The 19,944-nt window shown below is 47.6% G+C and overlaps 1 protein-coding gene across 6 annotated transcripts in view; it reads left to right on the forward strand.

Annotated features, from left to right (window-relative positions):
- Nucleotides 1-19,944, forward strand: part of DNHD1 (dynein heavy chain domain 1) — a 76,595-nt gene that overhangs the window by 45,678 nt on the left and 10,973 nt on the right. For 4 of the 6 annotated variants that reach the window (XM_032358905.1, XM_032358907.1, XM_032358908.1 and 1 more), the window contains 12 exons: nucleotides 15-2,901; nucleotides 3,105-3,282; nucleotides 3,469-3,661; nucleotides 3,902-4,190; nucleotides 12,235-13,849; nucleotides 14,037-14,242; nucleotides 14,443-14,647; nucleotides 14,723-14,825; nucleotides 18,069-18,218; nucleotides 18,471-18,653; nucleotides 18,806-19,237; nucleotides 19,415-19,886. In XM_032358905.1, coding sequence (XP_032214796.1) covers nucleotides 15-2,901; nucleotides 3,105-3,282; nucleotides 3,469-3,661; nucleotides 3,902-4,190; nucleotides 12,235-13,849; nucleotides 14,037-14,242; nucleotides 14,443-14,647; nucleotides 14,723-14,825; nucleotides 18,069-18,218; nucleotides 18,471-18,653; nucleotides 18,806-19,237; nucleotides 19,415-19,886 — 6,913 coding nt within the window. Of the gene's footprint in view, nucleotides 1-14; nucleotides 2,902-3,104; nucleotides 3,283-3,468; nucleotides 3,662-3,901; nucleotides 4,191-11,874; nucleotides 12,001-12,234; nucleotides 13,850-14,036; nucleotides 14,243-14,442; nucleotides 14,648-14,722; nucleotides 14,826-18,068; nucleotides 18,219-18,470; nucleotides 18,654-18,805; nucleotides 19,238-19,414; nucleotides 19,887-19,944 lie in introns of those variants that run through there. The other 2 variants (XM_032358906.1, XM_032358910.1) reach the window with 2 other exon arrangements.

Raw genomic sequence — 19,944 nt, forward strand, 5'->3', positions numbered from 1 at the left:
TCCTCTCACCGCAGAACTCCCGGTTCAAGGCCACAGACGATCAGTATCGGACCCTGATGCAGATCTCTGTAGATGACCCCTGGGTTCTGTCACTTATCGTGCCCAGTGTCAAGCGGAGCCCTCATTTCCAAGGCCAGCAGCTGCAACAGCTGCTTCAGGCAGGCTCCGTGGAGCTGGAGGGCATCATTATGGCCCTGAAGAGTGTGCTCTATCGGGTGTGTGCTCATTTCCCCCGCCTCTTCTTCCTCAGTGATAGCGAGCTGGTGGCCCTGCTGGCTGCCCCCCTGGAGTCCTGCGAGGCCCAGCTATGGGTACGGCGCTGCTTTCCTCATGTGCACGCTGTGAGCTTCACGTCCAGCCCACTTGATGAAAAGGTGGATGACCGGGAGGCAAGCCCAAACGCATTGACTTGGGTGGAGGCGCTGGCGGTGCTAGGGGCAGGCGGCGAGGAGGTGAAGCTGCCGAGGTCCATTCCTCTGCATTCAGATCTCCCCAAGTGGCTGGCCTCTCTGGAGAAGTGCCTGCGTCTGGCCCTGGTGCACAAGTTGCAGGGTTGTGTGGCTTCCCGCCTCACTCTGGGCCCATCGCTAGATGAGGCCTCTAAGCAGCTGCCCCAGGAAAGCCAGCTGGCCCCACAACTGTTTGCGCACCACTGGCTGCACGTAGTCCAGGCCTTCCCGTGGCAGTGTGTGCTGGTGGCAGAGGAGGTGGTATGGCGGGCAGAGATGGAGGAGGCTCTGCTGGAGGGGAAGACCCCTGCCATGGTCCGCGTGCATGTGTGCAAGCTTGAGGCACTGGTGAATTTTATACGGGCCCAGAGGGCCTCCCAGGGTGAGCAGCCCCTGGGCTCTGTCCGCCAGGCCAGCCTGCTCAGTGCCCTGCTGGCCATGGCAGTGACTCACCGGGATATAGCACAGCTGCTGCAGGAGCACCAGGTCAGTGATCTGACAGATTTCCACTGGGCTCGCCAACTCAAATATCACCTGGGCTCACCTCATGTCATCCCCCAGAGTCCCCTGCAGAGTCTCAAGACTATCGCATCTGCTGTGACTTCTCCGTCGCCAGCTGCATGCTGGATAGACGTTCTTGGCCGGTCCTTCCTGTACAATTATGAGTACCTAGGTCCCAGATTGGGGTCTCTGCCCAGCCTGCTGCCTGAGCGTCCAGCCCTGGTACTGTTGCTGGCCTTGGAGGAGGTGGCCTGTGGGACTCTACTGGGCCCTGATGGAGTAGGCAAGGCAACCACGGTGAAGAGCCTAGCACGGGCCCTGGGGCGCCAGCTGGTGACAATGCCTTGCCTGCCTCAGATAGAGGCCCAGAGCCTAAGCAACTACCTGAACGGTGCCTTGCAGGGTGGTGCCTGGCTGCTGTTGGAAGCAGCTCAGCGCCTGCCCCTTGGCTTGCTGTCTGCCCTGGGCCAGCGTCTGGCTGAACTGCACCACCTCTATGCCCCACTGTACCAGGCGGCCTCCCGAAGCCCCAGCACTGTTGACCCCACACAACCCCAGCTCCTCGGCAGTGGCTTCTTTGAGAAACACCACGTATACATACGCCTTGGCTACGGCTCTCTCCTGACACTGCGTTCCCTGAGCCCTGCTGTGCCTGCCAACCTGCACTTGCTTCTGCGGCCTGTGGCCTTGACACTGCCTGACCTTCAGCGAGTGGCAGAGCTGACCCTGCTAGGTGCAGGGATGCGGGATGCCTCCCACATGGCTTCCCGCTTATCTAAATTCTTCTCCCTAGAGCTTGAGCTGGCGTCAGCACCCCTGCCCTGCCGTTTGCCCCTGCTCCAGCAAATACTGGAAGACATGATACAGAATTTAAATGTGACCAAGGAGGAGCCCAGGTCCCAGCAGCCCCACAGCCTGGCTGTGACCGAAGAGGCTGCCCTCCTGCGTGCTCTGCTACGCTCGCCACTGTTCAGCACCCTCAGTGGTCTCCACCTGCACAATCTCCAAGAGCTGCTCTGTGGGCTTTTCCCTAATGCCAGGCAGGTGCTGGCAGAGCCTGAGGCACACACGCCAAGGAAGCCGTTGCTGGTGGAGGAATTGCTGCAGATAGGCATTCATCCCAGCCCTGATATTTTGGGATCCCTAGAGCAGCTGAGCCAGGCTTTGGGCCGGGCTTTGGGTATTATACTCCTGGGCCCCGCAGGCAGTGGCAAGACCACTTGCTGGCACAGCTTATTTAAGATCCAGAATCAGCTGGCGGCCAGGGAGGATGCCTCAACCCAGGGCTGCCAGCCGGTGGAAGTCACACACCTATATCCCAATGTCCTCAGCCCCCAGGAGTTCCTGGGATGGCTAGAGGGCCCCTGCTGGCACCACGGTGTCTTCCCTAGGCTGCTGCGTGCAGCCAGTATGTGTAAGACTGTGAGCCTGAGGGGGCCACCACAGGAATCAGTGGGGATCCAGCACTGGATAGTATGTGATGGGGTAGCCAATGCCTCTTGGCTGGACCCCATCACTTGCCTCCTGAAAGATGCCCCCCAGCTCAGCCTCCCCAGTGGTCAGCAGATAGCACGACCCCCAGGTACTTTTCTCCTGATGGAGGTGGGAGATGCAACAGGCATGTCCCCCACAGTGGTGAGTCAATGTGCCCTGGTCTGGTGTGGTGGGGAGCAGACATGGCGGGGGATGCTTAGCGTCCTGATGGCAGCCCTGCCGCACGAGTACCACCTGCATCTCCACACGGTCGCTGAGCTCAACCACCTGGCCGAAGTGCTGGTGCCAGCAACGTTCCAATTCCTCACCTGCCAGGGCGCCAGCTCTCTGCTGCATGTTCACGGGCAGCGGGCTCTTTGCCCAGGTGTGGCTGAAGTCACCAGTCTGGCCCGTATCTTGCGTTGTCTGCTTGACCCCCACCTGAGGATAGATGAGGGGGAGAAGGCACACATCTCAGGTGAAGGGAAGGGAAAGGGAAGGGATGGCTCAGAGATAAGGGGCCTTGAGGACAGCTGTTATATAGCTGGTGCCTGGAACATGGGTTTTTTGGTGGGCTTGGGTCAGGGACTGAAAGTGGACAGTGACAGAGCCAGTCTCTACTCTTTCCCCACTACCTTTTTCCTGCCCGGGCTCCTCTTCTGGCCATGGTGACCTTTGCAGAAGACCTCAGCTTTAGCGATCCTGTGGCCCAAAGCTTCAAGTCCTCAAAAAGCAGCTCTCTGAACCCATCCCAGGTTGACAATGATGATGCACCTAATCAGCGCAAGAAACATTTGCTGGCTGTCAGCAGCTTTCTTTTTGCGTTGATCTGGGGCTTTGGAGCCCACCTGCCCTCCAGGTATCTTCAGGAGCGGGATTGGGAGTGGGTGATGCAGAGGGTTGAGATGGACTGGAGCATGGAAGTTAAAAACTCAGGTGACATCACTGCCAGTGGGGGCGGAGGGGGAGTGGAATGTGTGAGTGCGTCACAAATGGAACTGTTGTAACTATCTTGACACTTTTGCCTATACATCCAACTGAACAGGCTCTGGCCCCTCTTTGATACCTTCTTGAGGGGTTCTCTTAGCTGCCTCTCCAACTATCCTGAGCCACCGCCTTCAGCCTTGGTGTTTGATCTACATGTGTGTCCTGATAATGGGACATTGGTCCCCTTCACTGGCCATTACCTGGGTAGCCGCATCAGGGGAACTCTGGGAGCCTTCAACCCTTCTCCACAGGTGTGAGGACAGTGGGGCAGCAGTTGGGGTTGGGGTTCAAGGAGATATCCTGGAGGAGTCCATGTTCTAGGCCCAGCTAAGGTCTACCTGCTCCTGTTCTTTGATATGTTTTCACAATCACAAGAATATATGAAGTGTTCTGCAAGTACAGCTCTAAGATGAGACCCCTAGACTTTGCTTTCAGCTAAATTACTATCCTAAACTCGTGCTGCCCCAGTAAGTCCTGCTTCTGTGCCATAGACTGAACGGCTCTTGTATGTGGTGGACCTGCTTCTGTCAGAGGGACACCCAGTGCTGCTGGCTGGAGAGGCGGCGACCGGGAAGTCCACCTTTGTGGAGGTGCTCGTGGAGCCACATCATCCCTATGTGTGCAGCCCCATCCACCCTGCCTTCACTCCCATCCACCTACGCCTGCTGCTGAGTCGAGGGGTCCAGGGCCAAGCACAGGCTGCCCCGTGGCCTGGGCACCACCTGGATTCTAAAGGCTCCCTCCTCTTCCTGCTGGAGGATCTGCACCTGGCCGCTTCTGGTAAGGAGCTGGGTAGAGGGAAAGAAGGAGTCCTTGTGTTCTCTGGAGGCTGTAAAGTCCCTAACAATATTTACTGACTCCCAGTTAGACACCTACAGACCAAATCTCAGCAATCCATTCTTAGTATCTTCTCATTGTACGTATGCTTCCTGAACAATCATAACCCTCCCATGACCTTACCCACCATCTCTGTGTTTGGCTGCTAAATACTTACCCCAGGCCAGGGATGTTCTTCTAAGCACTAGACCTGTTTATCCAACTACTTACTGTGTATCTCTACCTTGTTGTCCCATTGGCACTTCAGATTCAACTCATCATCTTACCCCTAAAACCTGCTTTTGTCCTCTGTTAACTAGTACAACCATCCATCCAGTCACTCAAGCCAGGAATCTCATTGACATCTCCCCCTTTCTTACCAAAATCCATTCACATTGTCTCTCAACTTGGCATTCTACATATCTCTCAAATCTTTCCACTTATTTCCATTCCATCTTCCCTGGTTCAGATAGTCATTACCTGAAACACTGGTGAATGTTTTTGCAAGGCTTCTTGCAGTGAGGCTTTCTTCTCTAAGCTTTCACACGCTGTATTCCAACTAGAGTCAGCTATGTACAGGCATTCAATAAATCAAGCTTCCGCTAGCCTCTGGGATTGCTGTCCTTTCTGCCTTCCCTGTATGTATCTGGCTAAGTCCTTATTCTTTACAGATAATCTCAGTCAGTGTGCTCTCTAGGAAACCCGAGCCTCCAGGCTAGGTTAGACACTCATCTCGTGTTCCGTAAAAAATCTGTGACAACCATAGTTTTATGATTATATGTTTACTTATTTATGCTTATTCTGAGCTTCATGAGAAGAGAGATTCAGATTTGTCTTACTCATTTTGATAGACTCAGTAGTAAGTAAGTGCTCAGTAAGAGTTGGTACAAGCAAAGATTAGAAAGGAAAGGGGAAATTGTGATAAAAGTTAGCAATATTGAAGTTTAAAGTTTCTAAAGTGGTGTGCCTCTAGATGATGACAGGTTTTAATATGGCCATGGGAATGGGCAGAATTGGAGTCAGGGAAGTCAGTGGTCTAAAGCATTAGCTGGATTGTCCAGTTAGACCTGAATATAGGACATAGAATACTTGAATCAGGTGGTGTATAATTTATTGAGGACTATGTGTTTTATCTATGTCATCTTTAGTGTCTATAAAAGCCTATTAAGATGGAGATTTTGAGGGGAATGTGGGTGGCTCAAATGGTTAAATGTTGGCCTTCAGGGCAGGTCCTGATCTCTAGGTCCTGGGATCCAGCCCCCTTGGAGCTCCCTGATCAAGTGAGGAGTTTGCTTTTCCCTCTCCATCTGCCTCTCCGCCTTCTTGTGCTCTCTCTGTCTCTGCCTCTCTCTCTCAAATGAATAAATACATTCTTAAAAAAAGAAGAGATATATTATGGGCATTTTAAAGATGATGAAACTAAAATATTTTATAATTTGCCTAAGACACTCAAGCCAGTTAAGTGTCAGGACCAAGATTAAAATTTAAGTCTGTGTAACACTAAAACATGTAATTTTCTACAACTATATTATTTGGGCCTTTAGGTGAATTTGCACAAATAATCAAATTGTCAGAGGAAAATAGAAAGAGTAAATTCAAATCTGTGACTAGCAACTGAGAAGAGATTTCAACAGGAGGGTTGAAAACAATTGCAAACAATGTTGTGGAGTGAAGTATATTACAGTTGGCAGTGTAAAAGATATCCCAGGGTGACAGCCACTGAAACATCTAGTATAATATAAAAAATTAATAAATGTACAATAAAACAAAAAACTGTGACCCATCATCTAGAAAAAAAACAGTCAATTCAAAACTGACCTTAAAATAGTCTAGAAGTTAAATCTAGCAAATATCTACAGCAGCTATTATGGCTATTATAAGAATCCTCAGGTAGTTAATGGAAAATATGACTCAAATGGACAAACACATAAGTAATCTCTGCAAAGAAATGGAAACTACTAAAAATAACTAAACAGAAATTTTAGAAGAAGAAAATACAGTAACTGAAATGAAAAATTCACTGCATGGTTTAATAGCAGATTGGAGATAGCAAAAGAAAGAGTCAGTGAATCCTGACTGTTCTGAGGAACGGAAATATATTGACTATGAATAGAGCTTCAGGCAGGGGCGCCTGGGTGATTCAGTCTTTAAGCATCTGCCTTCAGTTCAGGTCATGATCCCAGGGTCATGGGATCAAGCCCTACATCAGGCTCCCTGCTTGGCGGGGAAGCCTGCTTCTCCCTCTCCCACTCCCCCTGCTTCTGTTCCTGCTCTAGCTGTCTTTCTCTCTCTCTGTCAAATAAATAAATAAAATCTTTAAAAAAATAGAGCTTCATACACACACACACACACACACACACACACACACACACACACACACATAACTGGAGGTCCAGAAGGAGAGAGAATAGGGCAGGAAAAAATACCTATGAGGAAATAATGGCCAAAATTTCCCCAAATTTCTTGGAAAATATTAACTTTTCAAATATAGAAAGCTCAGTTACCGCCCAAGTAAAATAATAAGAAGAAGACCACACCTAGGCACATCATAGTCATATAGCAGAAAATCAAAGAAAGAAAAACCTTGAAAGTGGTCAGAAAAAAGATAAAAACATGTTACGTATAGATAAATAGTATTAAGAGTGATGGTTAACTTCCCATCAGAAACACAGAATCCAGGGGATAGTGGAACAACACATTTCAAGGACTAAAAGGTGGGGGCAGGGGAACCTGTCATCTTAGAATTCTCTATACAGTAAGGATATCCTTCTTGAAAGCAGATGAAATGAAAGTATTGCAGATGCATGAAAGCTGGGAATATTTACTGTTGCTACAATTGCTCTGTAAGAAATGCTAAAAGGGACACCTGGGTGGCTCAGTTGGTTAAGTGGCCAACTCTTGATTTCGCTCAGGTCCTGATTTCAGGGTCATGTAAGATCAAAGCCTGCGACAGCCTCCGTGCTGGGTGGGGATCCTGCTTAAGATTCTTTCTCTATCCCTCTCCCTCTGAACTGCCTGCCCACCTCCTACCCCAGCTCCCTGCCCCTCACTCTCTCTTAAAAAAAAAAAAAAAGCCTAATAGATGTTCTTTAGGCAGAAGGGAAATAGTGTCATATGGAAACTCAGGTCTACAGAAAAGAATGAAGAGTGCAAGAAATGGTAAATATGTGGGTGCATATAAATAACTATCTTTTTCATCTTTTAATTTCCTTAAAATACAGTTAAGAGTTTAAAAAGAAAAGTAATAACATTTGTATTTTTTTCAAATTTTTAAACTGTAGTTAGTTAACATACAGTGCAATATTGGCTTCGGGAGTAGAATTCATTATTCATACGTACATACAACACCTAGTGCTCAACACAAGTGCCCTCAATACCCATCACCCATCTAGCCTACCCCCCACCCTCCTCTCTCCATCAGCTCTCAGTTTGTTCTCTGTCTCTTATGGTTTGCTTCCCTCTCCCCCACCTTCCCGTATGTTCACCTCTCATTTGCAATGATGTAGATGGAGCTAGAATGTATTGGGCTAAGTGAAATACATCAGAGAAAGACAATAGCATATTATTTTACTCATATGTGAAATTTAAGTAATAATAGTTTTAGATGGAGTTGATAATGTATGGAGAGGTAGAAAATAAATTGGAACACTAGTAAAAGGATAGGGTATGGAGCAATGAGTAAAAATTATACTACTGTAAGAGTCTTACATTTGTTCAATGTGAAATAGGAAGTGGGAAAGGTCAGGTATGGAGTATTAAGTGGTATGATATTACTTAAAAGTATCAACACATTAAGGAGGCATAATATTACCATAGAAAAAATCACTAAATAATAATATCAAAGAGTATAATTTAAAATACATAATATTTTAAATATAAAAAATACTTAAGTTATGTAAGAGGAAGGAGGAAATGAGCAGTAGAGGAATTAAAAATAAAAGGGAAAATTAGAAGACAAATGACAGTATGATGGACTTTAAAACAAACATATGGGGTGCCTGCGTGGCTCAATGGGTTAAGCCTCTGCCTTCGGCTCAGGTCATGAACTCAGGGCCCTGGGATCGAGCCCCGCATCAGACTCTCTGCTTGGCGGAGAGCCTGCTTCCCCCTGTCTCTGCCTGCTTCTCTACCTACTTGTGATCTCTCTCTCTCTCTGTGTCAAATAAATAAAATCTTAAAAAAAAACAAAAACCAAACATATGAATAGTAACATTAAATGTAAAGTCCTAAGCACTCCAAAAAGTCCTTCAAGATAAAGGATATTACCAGAGATAGAGAACTGGACATCTCCTAATTAAAAGATTTAATTAATCAAAAAGATATCAAAGTCCTAAATGTATATGCACCTGAAACAGCTTCAAAATATATTTTTAAAAAATTGATAGAACTGAGAGAAATAGCAGGTACAAAAATCATAGTAGGAGATTTAACACTCCTTTCAATAATTGATAGAGCAGGAGAGAGGAAATAAGGAAGTAGATCTACATAACACTATCAACTATACGTACATTTATAGAACATCATACCCACTAAATGCAAAATGCATTTTCTTTCCAAGTGTACGAGTAACATTCTCTAAGACAGATGATATGCTGGGCTACAAAATAAGTCTCAACAAATTTCAAAGGATTAAAATTTATAGAATATTTTCTCTAACTACAACAATAAAACTCATTAATAACAAATACCTAGAAAATTCCCAAATTCTTTGAAATTAACACACTTCTAGGGGTGCCTATGTGTGATAGCTAAGTGTCTGGTTCTGGATTTCAGCTCAGCTCATGATCTCAGGGTCATGAGATTGAGCACCACGTCAGGCTCCGTGCCTGGAGTGGAGCCTGCTTATGATTCTCTCTACCTCTTCCTCTGCCCCTCCCCACCCTCTGCTCTCACACTCTCTAAAAAAATAAATAAAATAAAGTAACACTTCTAAATAACTCATGCATCTAAGAAACCACAAGATAAATTAGGAAATATTTTGAACTGAATAATGAAAGCAAAATGTTATCAAAATCTGTGGTATGTAGCTTACACGGTATATCCCCAGAATGCAAAGTTGACTCAACTTTCAAAAATCAGTGTAATTCATGACATTAACAGAATGATGAAAAGCGTAAGATCATCACAGTAGATAAGGAGAAAGCACTTGGTAAAATTCAACACTATTCATGGTAACATTCAGCAAACTAGGACTAGAAGGGAACTTTCACAGTTTAATGAAGAGCATCTATTAAAACCTATAGGTAAGGGGGCACTTGGGTGGCTCAGTGGGTTAAAGCCTCTACCTTTGGCTAGGGTCATGATCCCCCGGGGTCCTGGGATCGAGCCCCGCATTGGGCTCTCTGCTCAGCAGGGAGCCTGCTTCCTCCTCTCTCCCTGCCTGCCTCTCTGCCTACTTGTGATCTCTCTCCGTCAAATAAATAAAAAAATAAAATCTTAAAAAAAACCCTATAGGTAAGTACATAATCAACAGGTGAAATATCGAATACTTTCAAAGATCAGTCACAAGGCAACAATGTCCACTTTCACTGATTCTATTCACTATTGCACCAGAGACCCACACCAGTGCAATAAGAAATAAAAGCCTTAAAATTGGAAAGACAAAGTAATACTGTCTCTACTGATGTACAACATGATTTTCTACCTAGAGAATCATAAGGAATCTACAACAACAACAACCACAAAAGTGAACCCTACAAAACTACTAGAATAAATAAGTGAATTTAATTTGGTGGGTCAGGGCACCTGGGTGGCTCAGTCTATTAGGTTAAGTATCTGCCTTTGGCTCAGGTCATGATCTTAGCGTCCTGGGTCCCAGCCCCGGCATCAAGCTCCCTGCTCAGTGGGGCAGTGGGGAGTCTGCTTCTCCCTCTCCCTCTGCCCTTCCACTCCATTGTGTGCTTTCTCTCTTGCTTACTCTCTCTCAATTAAATAAAATCTTAAAAAAATAATCTAGCAGGGTCATAGGATACAATCTATTGATATCATTAGTATTTCTATATCCTAGTAACAAACAAAAATTTTAAGTATAGTTAAAATATCATCTGGAAGCTTAAAATATTTAGGAATAAACTTAGTTAGAGATATACACTAAAAATTACTAAATATTGCTGAGATAAATGAGACTTAAATTAATGGAGAGATATACCAGGTTCATGGGTCAGAGGAGTCAGTATCATTAAGGTGCTCATTCTCCCCAGATTAATCTATGTCTGAGCAGCCTTCTTCTTCTTCTTCTTTTTTTTTTTTTTAAGTGACAGGATTGATAAACTCATTCTGAGACTTATGGAAATGCAAAAGGCCTGGAAGAGCCAAAATTACTTTGGAAAATAAGAATAAAGTGGAAGGGCTTATACTAGTTATTTCATGGCTTACTATACAGCTATAGTGATCAAGAGAGTAGGGTATTGGTATAAGGACATGGATACAGATAAACTAATGGAAAAAAACCCCAGAGAATCTGATATATGATCATATGTGGTCAGTTGGGTTTCAACAACTGTGCCAAGATAATTCAACAGGGGAAAGGGTAATCCTTTCAATGAATAAAGTTGAAACAACTACATATCTGTGTGCAGATAAAAGGGTACCTTAAATCCTACTCCATGACATACACAAAAATTAATTATAAATCAATTAAAGATCTAAATATGAAAGCTAAAACTACAAAACTTTACCAAAAAATGTTAAGAGAAAAATCTGTGTGACCTTGGTTAGATGCAATGATTTCGTAAATATGACACAAAAATTAGATCTTAGGAAAATTAAAAACCTATGTCCTTTAGAAGACATTCTTAAGAAAATGAAAAAATGGGCCATAGACAGAAATATGACACACATATCTGAAAAAGGACTTATGCTCAGAATACATAAAAAAGCTCTTACAACTCAGTAAGAAAACAAACTCCATTTTTAAAAAATGGTTTAAAAAAATAGATACTTCACAAAGGAAAGATTAGTGAGTGTCCAATAGCACATGTATGTAGCAGTATTAATTTGTATCATCAAAACCTGGAAACAACCTAAAGTATTGTAGCAGACCTACAATTCTGGTATTTTTACAATGGAATGCTACCACTCCAGTAAAATGAAACACACCGATGCACACAAAACATGGGTGAAGCCCAGAATCATGCTGAGTGAGAGAAGCCAGACCTGGCAAACTACATACCATATGATTCCCTGTATTTCAAGCTCTAGAACAGGCAAAGCTGTGGGGTGCCTGGGTAGCTCAGCATCTAGCTCTTGGTTTCAGCCCAGGTCATGGTCTCGGGGGTCATGAGATCGAGCCCTGTATCAGGCTCTGGGCTCGGCTGGGCACAAAGTAGGCTTGGGATTCTCTCTCTCTCCCTCTACCCCAACCTCGCTCTCTAAAATAAATAAAATGAAGTCTTAAAAAAAAAAGTAAAAGAGGCAAAGCTAATTGATAGTGATAGAAATCTGATCAGATAGAAGTTCCTGGGACAACGTGGTAGGGGGATTGACGGCAAAGGGTCATGAGGGAAATTTCTGAGATGATGAAGCATTCTGAGTATCACTGGGGCAGTAGTTACGTGGGTGGATACATTCATCAAAACTCACTGAACTATATATTTAAAATGCATACATTGTATTTTATATAAATCATATCTTAATATTGACTTTACAGAAATGCACATGTGCTAATACCTCCTTCCGATTGTGATGGCTGCACTTCTCTCTTCTTGTGGTCAGATCAGGTTTCCATCCATCTCAGCTTCCAAACCTTCCGACTGTTAGTGAATAATTGGTCACAGAGATAGGGTTTGTGGGGAGAAGAAAGAAGAAATTACTCACTTTTAGGGAGAGTGTGGGTGGGAAGAGATCAATTTACTCAGACATGACCGAGTCCCAATGCATCAGGTGTACAAAACTCCTTTAGAGCCCTGTGTGCGCCAGAAGTAAAGCCAGTGAAGCAGGAACAGGAAGAATGGAGTGACACGGTCATGCGCACCCCTGCCTATCCTCACTGTTGGTCTGTGTCCCACAGACCCCGGGAAGAGCTGCCAGCCAGTGTTGGAGACTCTGCGCCAGGCCATAGATGGCACGGTGTATGGCCACAGCACCTTGGAATTGCAGACCCTGCAGCCTGTAGTCAACTTCCTTGCCACCGCCACAGTGCCAGGCTTCTGTGAGCGCCCACTGTGTCCACGCCTCTTTCGACTCTTCACGGTGCTGGCCCTGGGGAGTGTGACCCAGGCCATGCTGCTGAGCAGGCACACACCAAGCGTCCAGGCCTGGCTTGAGCGCTTTCCCTCCGTGGAACGGGAGGTGGTTCTAGCAAAAGCCCTGGTCCAGGCCTCGCTGGAGGCCTGGGAGGCGGTGGGCAGCTGCTTTCTGCCCTCCCCCCTCCACCCACATTACCGCTTCTCCCTGCACTCTGTGAGCCAACTCCTGGGTAGCTTGCAGCTGCTGCCCACCAGGATGGGCTCCCGGGGCTTTCTGGACTGTCCCAGCCATCAGGAGCACTTGCGCCGGGTGTCGGGCCTGCGTGGCACCCGCCTGATGATTATGATGGCCATGCGCAACATGGTGCGTCTCTGGTTGCACGAGGCCCAGAGAACCTTCTGTGACCGACTGGACAGCCCCAGGGAACGCTCCTACTGTGCCAAGCTGCTCCTAGGAGTAGCTCAGAGTGTCTTCTGCTGTGGACCAGCACCCCAGAACGGGGGCAAGGGCTCTGAGGAGGAGGAGGAGGAAGAGGAGGAAGAAAGAGTGCCTGAAGTGGAATCCGAAGGAGAGCTGGCCCAGTGGGAGGACTTAATAAGCAACAGCGGCAGTGAGACAGAGGAGGAGGAGGACCCTTACAGCCTGGATGTCACCACCAGCTCACCCTCCAGTGATTCAGGTCGAGCACCTTCCACAGTACCAGTAAAGAGGGAGACCATAGAAACCCTAAGTCCAAAGATGAGCCAGGAGGAGGGCACAAAGGTTTCTGGCTACAAACTCCAGTTAAACAGAAGCAAGATTTGGTGGCAGAAAACAGCCCAGATGGACCTGGCCTCACCCCTTCTGCTACCAGTGCTACTACTGCGCCCCCAGGAAAAGCCCTCAGACCTGGTCTTCAGTCAGGAGCTAACACTAGGGTCCAATTCTGAGAGCCCCAACTTGTACCTGGAACGGCAATGGGAGAGCCTGGAGGAGCAGTTGTCCACTTCAGCTGCTCAGCTGAAGCTGAGCGCCCACCTTGCCCGGTGCCACTCCATGGCCAAGCACGTGGCCCGCCTGGTCCGGGTGCTGGCCAGGCCCCGGCAGCATGGCCTATTGCTCTCCAGGGCTCTGGGTACAGGGCGCCGTACGGCCATCTCTCTGGCAGCTAGCATTTACCAGGCCCGCCTCTTCCATCTGCCATCTGGCTCAGAGGAGGCCATTCTCCAGTGCCTCCGGGATGCCAGCTGGCATGCTGGAATGTTAGGCCAGCCAGTGGCCCTGCTGGTGCCCAAGGGTGTGGATCTCACTACCCTTCATCGTCTGCTAGCCCTGGCAACCTGGGGCAGTTTCCCTGACCAGTATACAGAGGCAGATCTGGACAGCATTGAAGAACATCTCCCCAGAGAAAACCTTAGTGTCAAGCAGAACATCAAAAAAGAAATGCTGTTGCAGAGGTGAGACCAAGAACCCCATGTGAGGTGCTGCTCTTCTCTTTCTCTATGCTGGCCAAAAGGCCAAAAAGAAATCTAAGAGCTGCTGTGAGGGCTCAGAAGACTGGGGCTAAGGGTTCAGGTTTGGCACTGGGCTTAATGGGAAAACAGGGATAAAGGGGAGCGTGGTATCTGAGCCCCTGGCCCACAGGTTCTATCAGCAAGTCTGCAACCACCTGCACATGTTCATCCTGATTGGAGATGACCAGATCCACGGGGAGCTGCCCTCCACCCTTTTCCTGAGGCTTCTTCAACTGGCCATTGCTAGCATTGACCGCTATGAACCGTGGGACCAAGATTCCCTCATCAGTGTGGTCCGGTACTACCTGGAAGGTGCTCAGAATGTATCCACTGATGATGGTAAGCCCTTTCTACCTGTTCTCCCTACTACTCTCAACCAGGTTTTAATGAGGATTCAGGTCAGTCTCCCTGTCTCTCTCTTCCCAGAATCTAGTGATCCCCTTCACCTTTTCTGCCTTCCTTCCCAAATCAGAAGAGGGTCCCTTTTCTTACCTGTTCTCCTATAAGCTCACAGACTAAAGTCATGCCCATTTCAGACTCTCTGAAGTGCCCAGACCTCCAGGCGTCAATTCCCAGGGTGGCTAAAGCCATGGCTCTCATTCACCTTTCGGCTGTCAGCTATTATGGACACCTATGCCCCGAGTTGCCACTCGTCACCCCCAAGACTTTCCTAGACTTTCTGGACACCTTCACACTGCTGCAGCAACAGATGACTCTGCAGATTAAGAACAAGTTCCAGCGGTGAGTTGTCCCATTTCCTGCCCTGTACCTCCTTCTGCTTCCTTGGGCCCACTTACTGGTACATTGTATCTCCAGGATCCAGAATGCCTTGGGTCATCTGAGAATGATTATCAAGAAGCACAATACCTACACCAACTTTGTCTTCAACTTAGAACAGCTGCTGAAAACCTCCCACAAGGTAAAGAGGGAGAAGATTATGATGTATGCACAGTAGGGTCAAAGCAGGAGCCCACAGAGGGCTTTGGAGGAACCAACCCTGAGTGAACCTTTGTTCTTATCTCCTGAGAGTACCCCTTTCCCCAGGGGATCTCTTTAATCCCTGCTGCCTCCTCCTCTAAACTTTTGAGTTTAGGCTCAAAGTTCCCCATGGCACAGCTGAGACCAGGCTGATTCTTCTAAACACAGGAAACCCCAGTGTCTGCTTCTGCTGTCCTTACTATGTACTTTGATGATGGGAAGTCCAATTTACTTCCCAAGTAAATTGTATACATCCCCATCAGGGATGAGGCAGAGATTACTTTCTCACGGTTGCCTCTACTCTTACCCTTTCTTCTCCTGGATTCTCTATCGTGGCTCATTGGCACACCTCTTATGTCCCTCCTTTTTCCCACACAGCTTTGTCCCTGTACCTCTTCCTTCCACAAAAATACCAACTATACAGGGCTCATACATAAACTGGGGAAATGTGGATGGTAAATTGACATTTTTAGGCAAGAAGCAGAAAGAGATTGGAATGGTACACTAGATCTTGCTGTCCTGAACTTCTTTCGTCACCCTCCTCTACAGGACATCTCCCAGTAACCAATTCTCTTCTCACCTCTCCCTGTGCTCACTCCCTTAGAGCTCCTCCAATACAATTCTCACATAACAAGAGAGAATTTTTCTAATCCAAATTTAAATCCCATCATTTTTAATAAGAAGAATTCTGAAACAGCTTTCTTTTTCTTCCTGCTAAACAATGCTTTGGTGAAGGTTCAGGGATTACCTCAGAGAAATAATCTAGTGGTCAACCCACACACAGACAAATGCTTCCCCCCTACTGGGCTTTTAGGCCATAAGCTCCCAATCCCTAGACTATCTCTTTTGATGGATGCCCCAGGGCTCTCACCCAGTGCTGCACAACTGTAGAAGTCTGGCTTCCGTTGTATCCACATGCATGGTTGTCATCGTGTTCTCTGTAAATGATGCTCCCTAGAGTTCTCCTAGTACTAGTGCCCTCCTACCATCTACCACCAAGGATCACTAGCTTAGATGAAATCTCCAGACTACTGAGATTAAAAATAAAAAAGAAAGAAAGAAAGAAAGAAAGAAAGAAAGAAAGAAAGAAAGAAAGAAAGAAAGAAAGAAAGAAAGAAAGAAAAGAAAAAAAAGTTCACAGAGGGACAGGAATGGCCTCTCCCATGTTTTCCAAATTCCAGTTTCTTGTCTTGGGTCCTACCATTTCCCAAGACGATTAATACCAGGAATTGTTGATCTGGCTTAAAGGTGCTTTTATTCTTTGACCCCTGGGTCAGTTATATTAAAGGACAACATAAGAAGCCCCAAATCTGGATAAGAGATGTTCATAGTGGGGGTACCTGTTTGGCTCAGTCAGAAGAGCATGCAACTCTTAATCTCAGGATTGTGTGGGTGTAAAGATTACTTAAAAATAAAGCTTTAAAAAGAGAGAGAGAGGTGTTCAGTGTCAGAGGCATTCAGTGTCAGGTCCTTTGGCCATTCACTCAATAATCATAATAGTGTGTACTTCTTTCAGAGTTCCCTAGGAAACAGCATTACCATCCACTTAGTATTACCATCCACTTAGTTAAGCCAAATCCCAGGAGTCATTCTGGAGTCCTTCATCTCTCTTCTCTCTCATATTCGGCTGGTTCATTTATTCATTACCGTACTCTATAAAAATTAATTGAACTTCACTCTTTTTGTCTACCCACTCATTAATATATATGCCTGTGTCTACATAGAGCTATGTCTACATCTAAATCTAGGTCAATAGAATCCTTGCTACAGCTTTCTGAGGTGGCTATCCTTTTCCCCATTTTACAGATGGGAAAACTAAGATCCAGAGAGATTAGGATGAGGATTAAATGATCTCACATGGACAGCATTTGAAAGTGCTGGCACACAGTAAGAGCTCAGTAAATGATAGCTCCTCCTAATAAGAAAGATAAGGTACTGTACTGACCTTGCCTTCATGGTTCCTAGTTTACTGGAACATATGGATTCATCCAGGCAATTACAAGACAGTGTGTTATGACAGAGGAAGTCCATTGATACTTGATACTCTGAAGTATCGGGCACGGGCAAAGGCCCAGAGGTGAGAGAATGTGTGCCACATTGGAGGAGCTGAAAGTCAGGAATGGCTGGAGAGTGGGGTGCTGGGGGAGGAGAGATAAGAGGTTGGAAAGTGGAGTTGAGCCCTCCTGGGCATGGAGGCCTCATAAACCAACTGGGAGAGTGATGAGTGTTCAGGAACATGATAGTGATGGTATTTGGTTTCAGCATAGAGAGTGGAGTAGAAGAGAGCCGAATAGGTAGTGAGGGAGCCCACGCACGGGCAGGGGAGCAGCAGGACAGACTGGTAGGAGGCAGACCTGAACGGACTTGAAGATGGGCTGGGCTTGGGGGAATAGAAGAGATGGAATCAGGGTAATGATAAAGTTTTCTTCCTTGGGAAACTTGGGTGTATTTTGCCATAGTTCTCTGAGAAAAAGAACATGTGAGGAGGCAAATAAGGTTGTAAGAAATCTGAGGGGGCGTAGCCAAGACGTTCATTTGTGGACATGTGGAGTCTGAGGGGCCTGCGAGGCATCAGAGAGGAGGTTTCCACTAAGCAGATGGATACATGGATGTGGGGCTCAGGAACGAAATCTGGTTTGAGATAGTGATTTGAGAGTTTTTAGAACAGAAGTGGTTATCAAAGCCATGAAATTAGGCAGGATACATAGAAGTGTCGAATGAGAAGATAGGGAGGCCCTGAAATGTTGCCAAGGGATGGTAGAGGGAGAGGCGAAGAAAGAGCAGCCACAGAAGTTGGACAAAGCCAAAGGATAACACAGAGTGATGAAAGTCAAAGATAGACAGTGCTTCAAGAGAGCGGGAACTATCTTCTGTAACAAATGCCACTAATGGGTCAAGTAAGATAAAGAGTGTAGCATAATGGTTAAGCACACAGACTTTGGAGTCAGACTGCCTAGGCCTGTATGGCAGATCAGGAGAAGCAAGCACCCACTTGGAGCTGCTCATACACCAGTAAGTGACAGTTCCAGGGCTCAGTGTTTATCTGGGGACTATACAGAGTTCAACTTGGTCATCCTGACTGTCAAGTGAGAACTGCTGGAGTCCCACGCCCACAGGGCTCCCTTTGGGATAGTCCCACCTGGCCCAGGATGTTGAGCTGCAGAGCCTGGATCTCTGTTTACAGAATGTGACCACACTTCAGCAGCAGCTACAGAAAGGCCGGCTGCTCATCAAGCAGCAGCTGGCAGAGTGTCAGCAGCAGGAGAACCTCATTGAGACCCTGACCAAGCAGCGGGATAACCTGCGGGCTCAGCACGAGGCTTTCCTGGAGCAGGTGGGCTCTTCCTGCTGCCTGCCCTGCACTGGTCCTCTCCTGTGAGGGGACAGCCTTTCATAGGAGAGATGCCCAGAGGAGAGAATGGGATGGCTTGTCATGGAGTCTTCTGGGGGAGGGGAAAAGGTGGTAGGATGATTGAGGAACTGCCCTCATGGGAACCCTGAGAAAGAAGTGATCCTTCCTGGCAACACCTTGAAGGATGAGGACACTCTGGGAACTCACTTCCAGAGTGCATCTCTCCTCATTTAGATGGGTAAGGCCTTCCTGGGACCCCTGAGCCAGCTGCAGGTGGCTGACTTTGAGGAGATACGGAGCTATCGAGCACCACCAGAATCAGTGGTCCAAGTGACCGATGCACTGTGCGACCTGTTCCACTGTGAGACAGGCTGGGCCAGTGCCAAGCAACTCTTATGCACCGAGGATTTTTACCAGGTAGGGAATGTGGAGCTCAATGGAGGAGGAGAGTGGAGGCCTAAGGCGGTGGCGGGGGCGGGGGGGGGGCGCTGGCGGAGTGAGGTGGTTGGGGCAAGGTTCTGAGCAGAGCACCTATGTCTGCCTTTACCTCTCTTAACACACTTTCCCAGGAGCTGGTGTTCTTCCCTAAGGAGAAGATGACAGACTCAGAGATGATAAAGCTAACCCAAGCTCTGAATGCTCCAGGGATGAGTGATGCAGCTCTGCGGGCAGTAAGCATACCCGCAGCAAACCTGGCCGCCTGGCTCTGGGCTGTTCTGCGCTACGGGCTGGCCCAGCGTCGAGGACTACCCACGGGCCTGCTTCTGCGGCAGATAGAGGCCACACTGGCTCGGGAGCAGGCCCACCTGGGCCGCTGCCAGTTCCAGGCCCAGGAGACCCTAGAGCACAATTTGGATCTGGCCAAGACACTGGAAGAGGCCCGGGCTTCAAGCAACCAGATGATAGAGAACCTCAGTCAGGCTCAGTGTGGCCAGTACCACAAGTGGCCCATCAAGGCTGCACTGCTCACACCCGTGCACTCCTGGACTACAGAGCTCCAGGTAACCAGCCCCTCCCGGAATTCCCCCTCAAGTTCATTTCTGCACTACCGCCCCCAACTCCTGGGCTGCTCCCTGGGCCCTCCCTGCCACACTTTCCTGCACCTCCTGCCTTACTCCTTCTCTGCCTGTACCTTCCTCGCTGGCCCATAAGCCCTCCCCTCTCCCTTCTCATGCCAGAAGTTGAAGGGGCACTGCCTGACTGTGTTCGGAGACGCCCTCGTGTGTTCAGCTGCTATCATCTACCTGGGTCCTTTCCCGCCGGTGCGGCGCCAGGAGCTACTAGACAAGTGGCTGGCTCTGTGTAGGGGCTTTCAGGAGACCCTGGGTCCAGATGATGTGGCACAGGCATGGAAGCAGATGCAGAAATCTGTCGTCATGCCACCAAAGAACCCCCTGCTCTCCATACGCTCTCCCTTCAGCCTTCTGTCCTTGCTGAGCTCTGAATCTGAACAGCTCCAGTGGGACCGAGACCTGAAGCCCCAGGCAAAGTCAGCCCGCCTGGCAGGCCTGCTTCTGAGAAGCAACACCCACTACTCCAGTTGCCGTTGGCCTCTAGTGCTTGACCCCGACAACCAGGCCCTCATCTGGCTGAACCCGCTGCCTCAGCAAGAGACTAGATCCTTGGTCCCAGACCCCACTGAGCACAGAGGTAAAGCCAGGGATGATGAACACAATGCTTCTCGGGTATCTGAAAGGCCAACAGTCTT

The sequence above is a fragment of the Mustela erminea genome, chromosome 9 (assembly GCF_009829155.1).
Source record: "Mustela erminea isolate mMusErm1 chromosome 9, mMusErm1.Pri, whole genome shotgun sequence".
Classification (NCBI taxonomy): domain Eukaryota; kingdom Metazoa; phylum Chordata; class Mammalia; order Carnivora; family Mustelidae; genus Mustela; species Mustela erminea.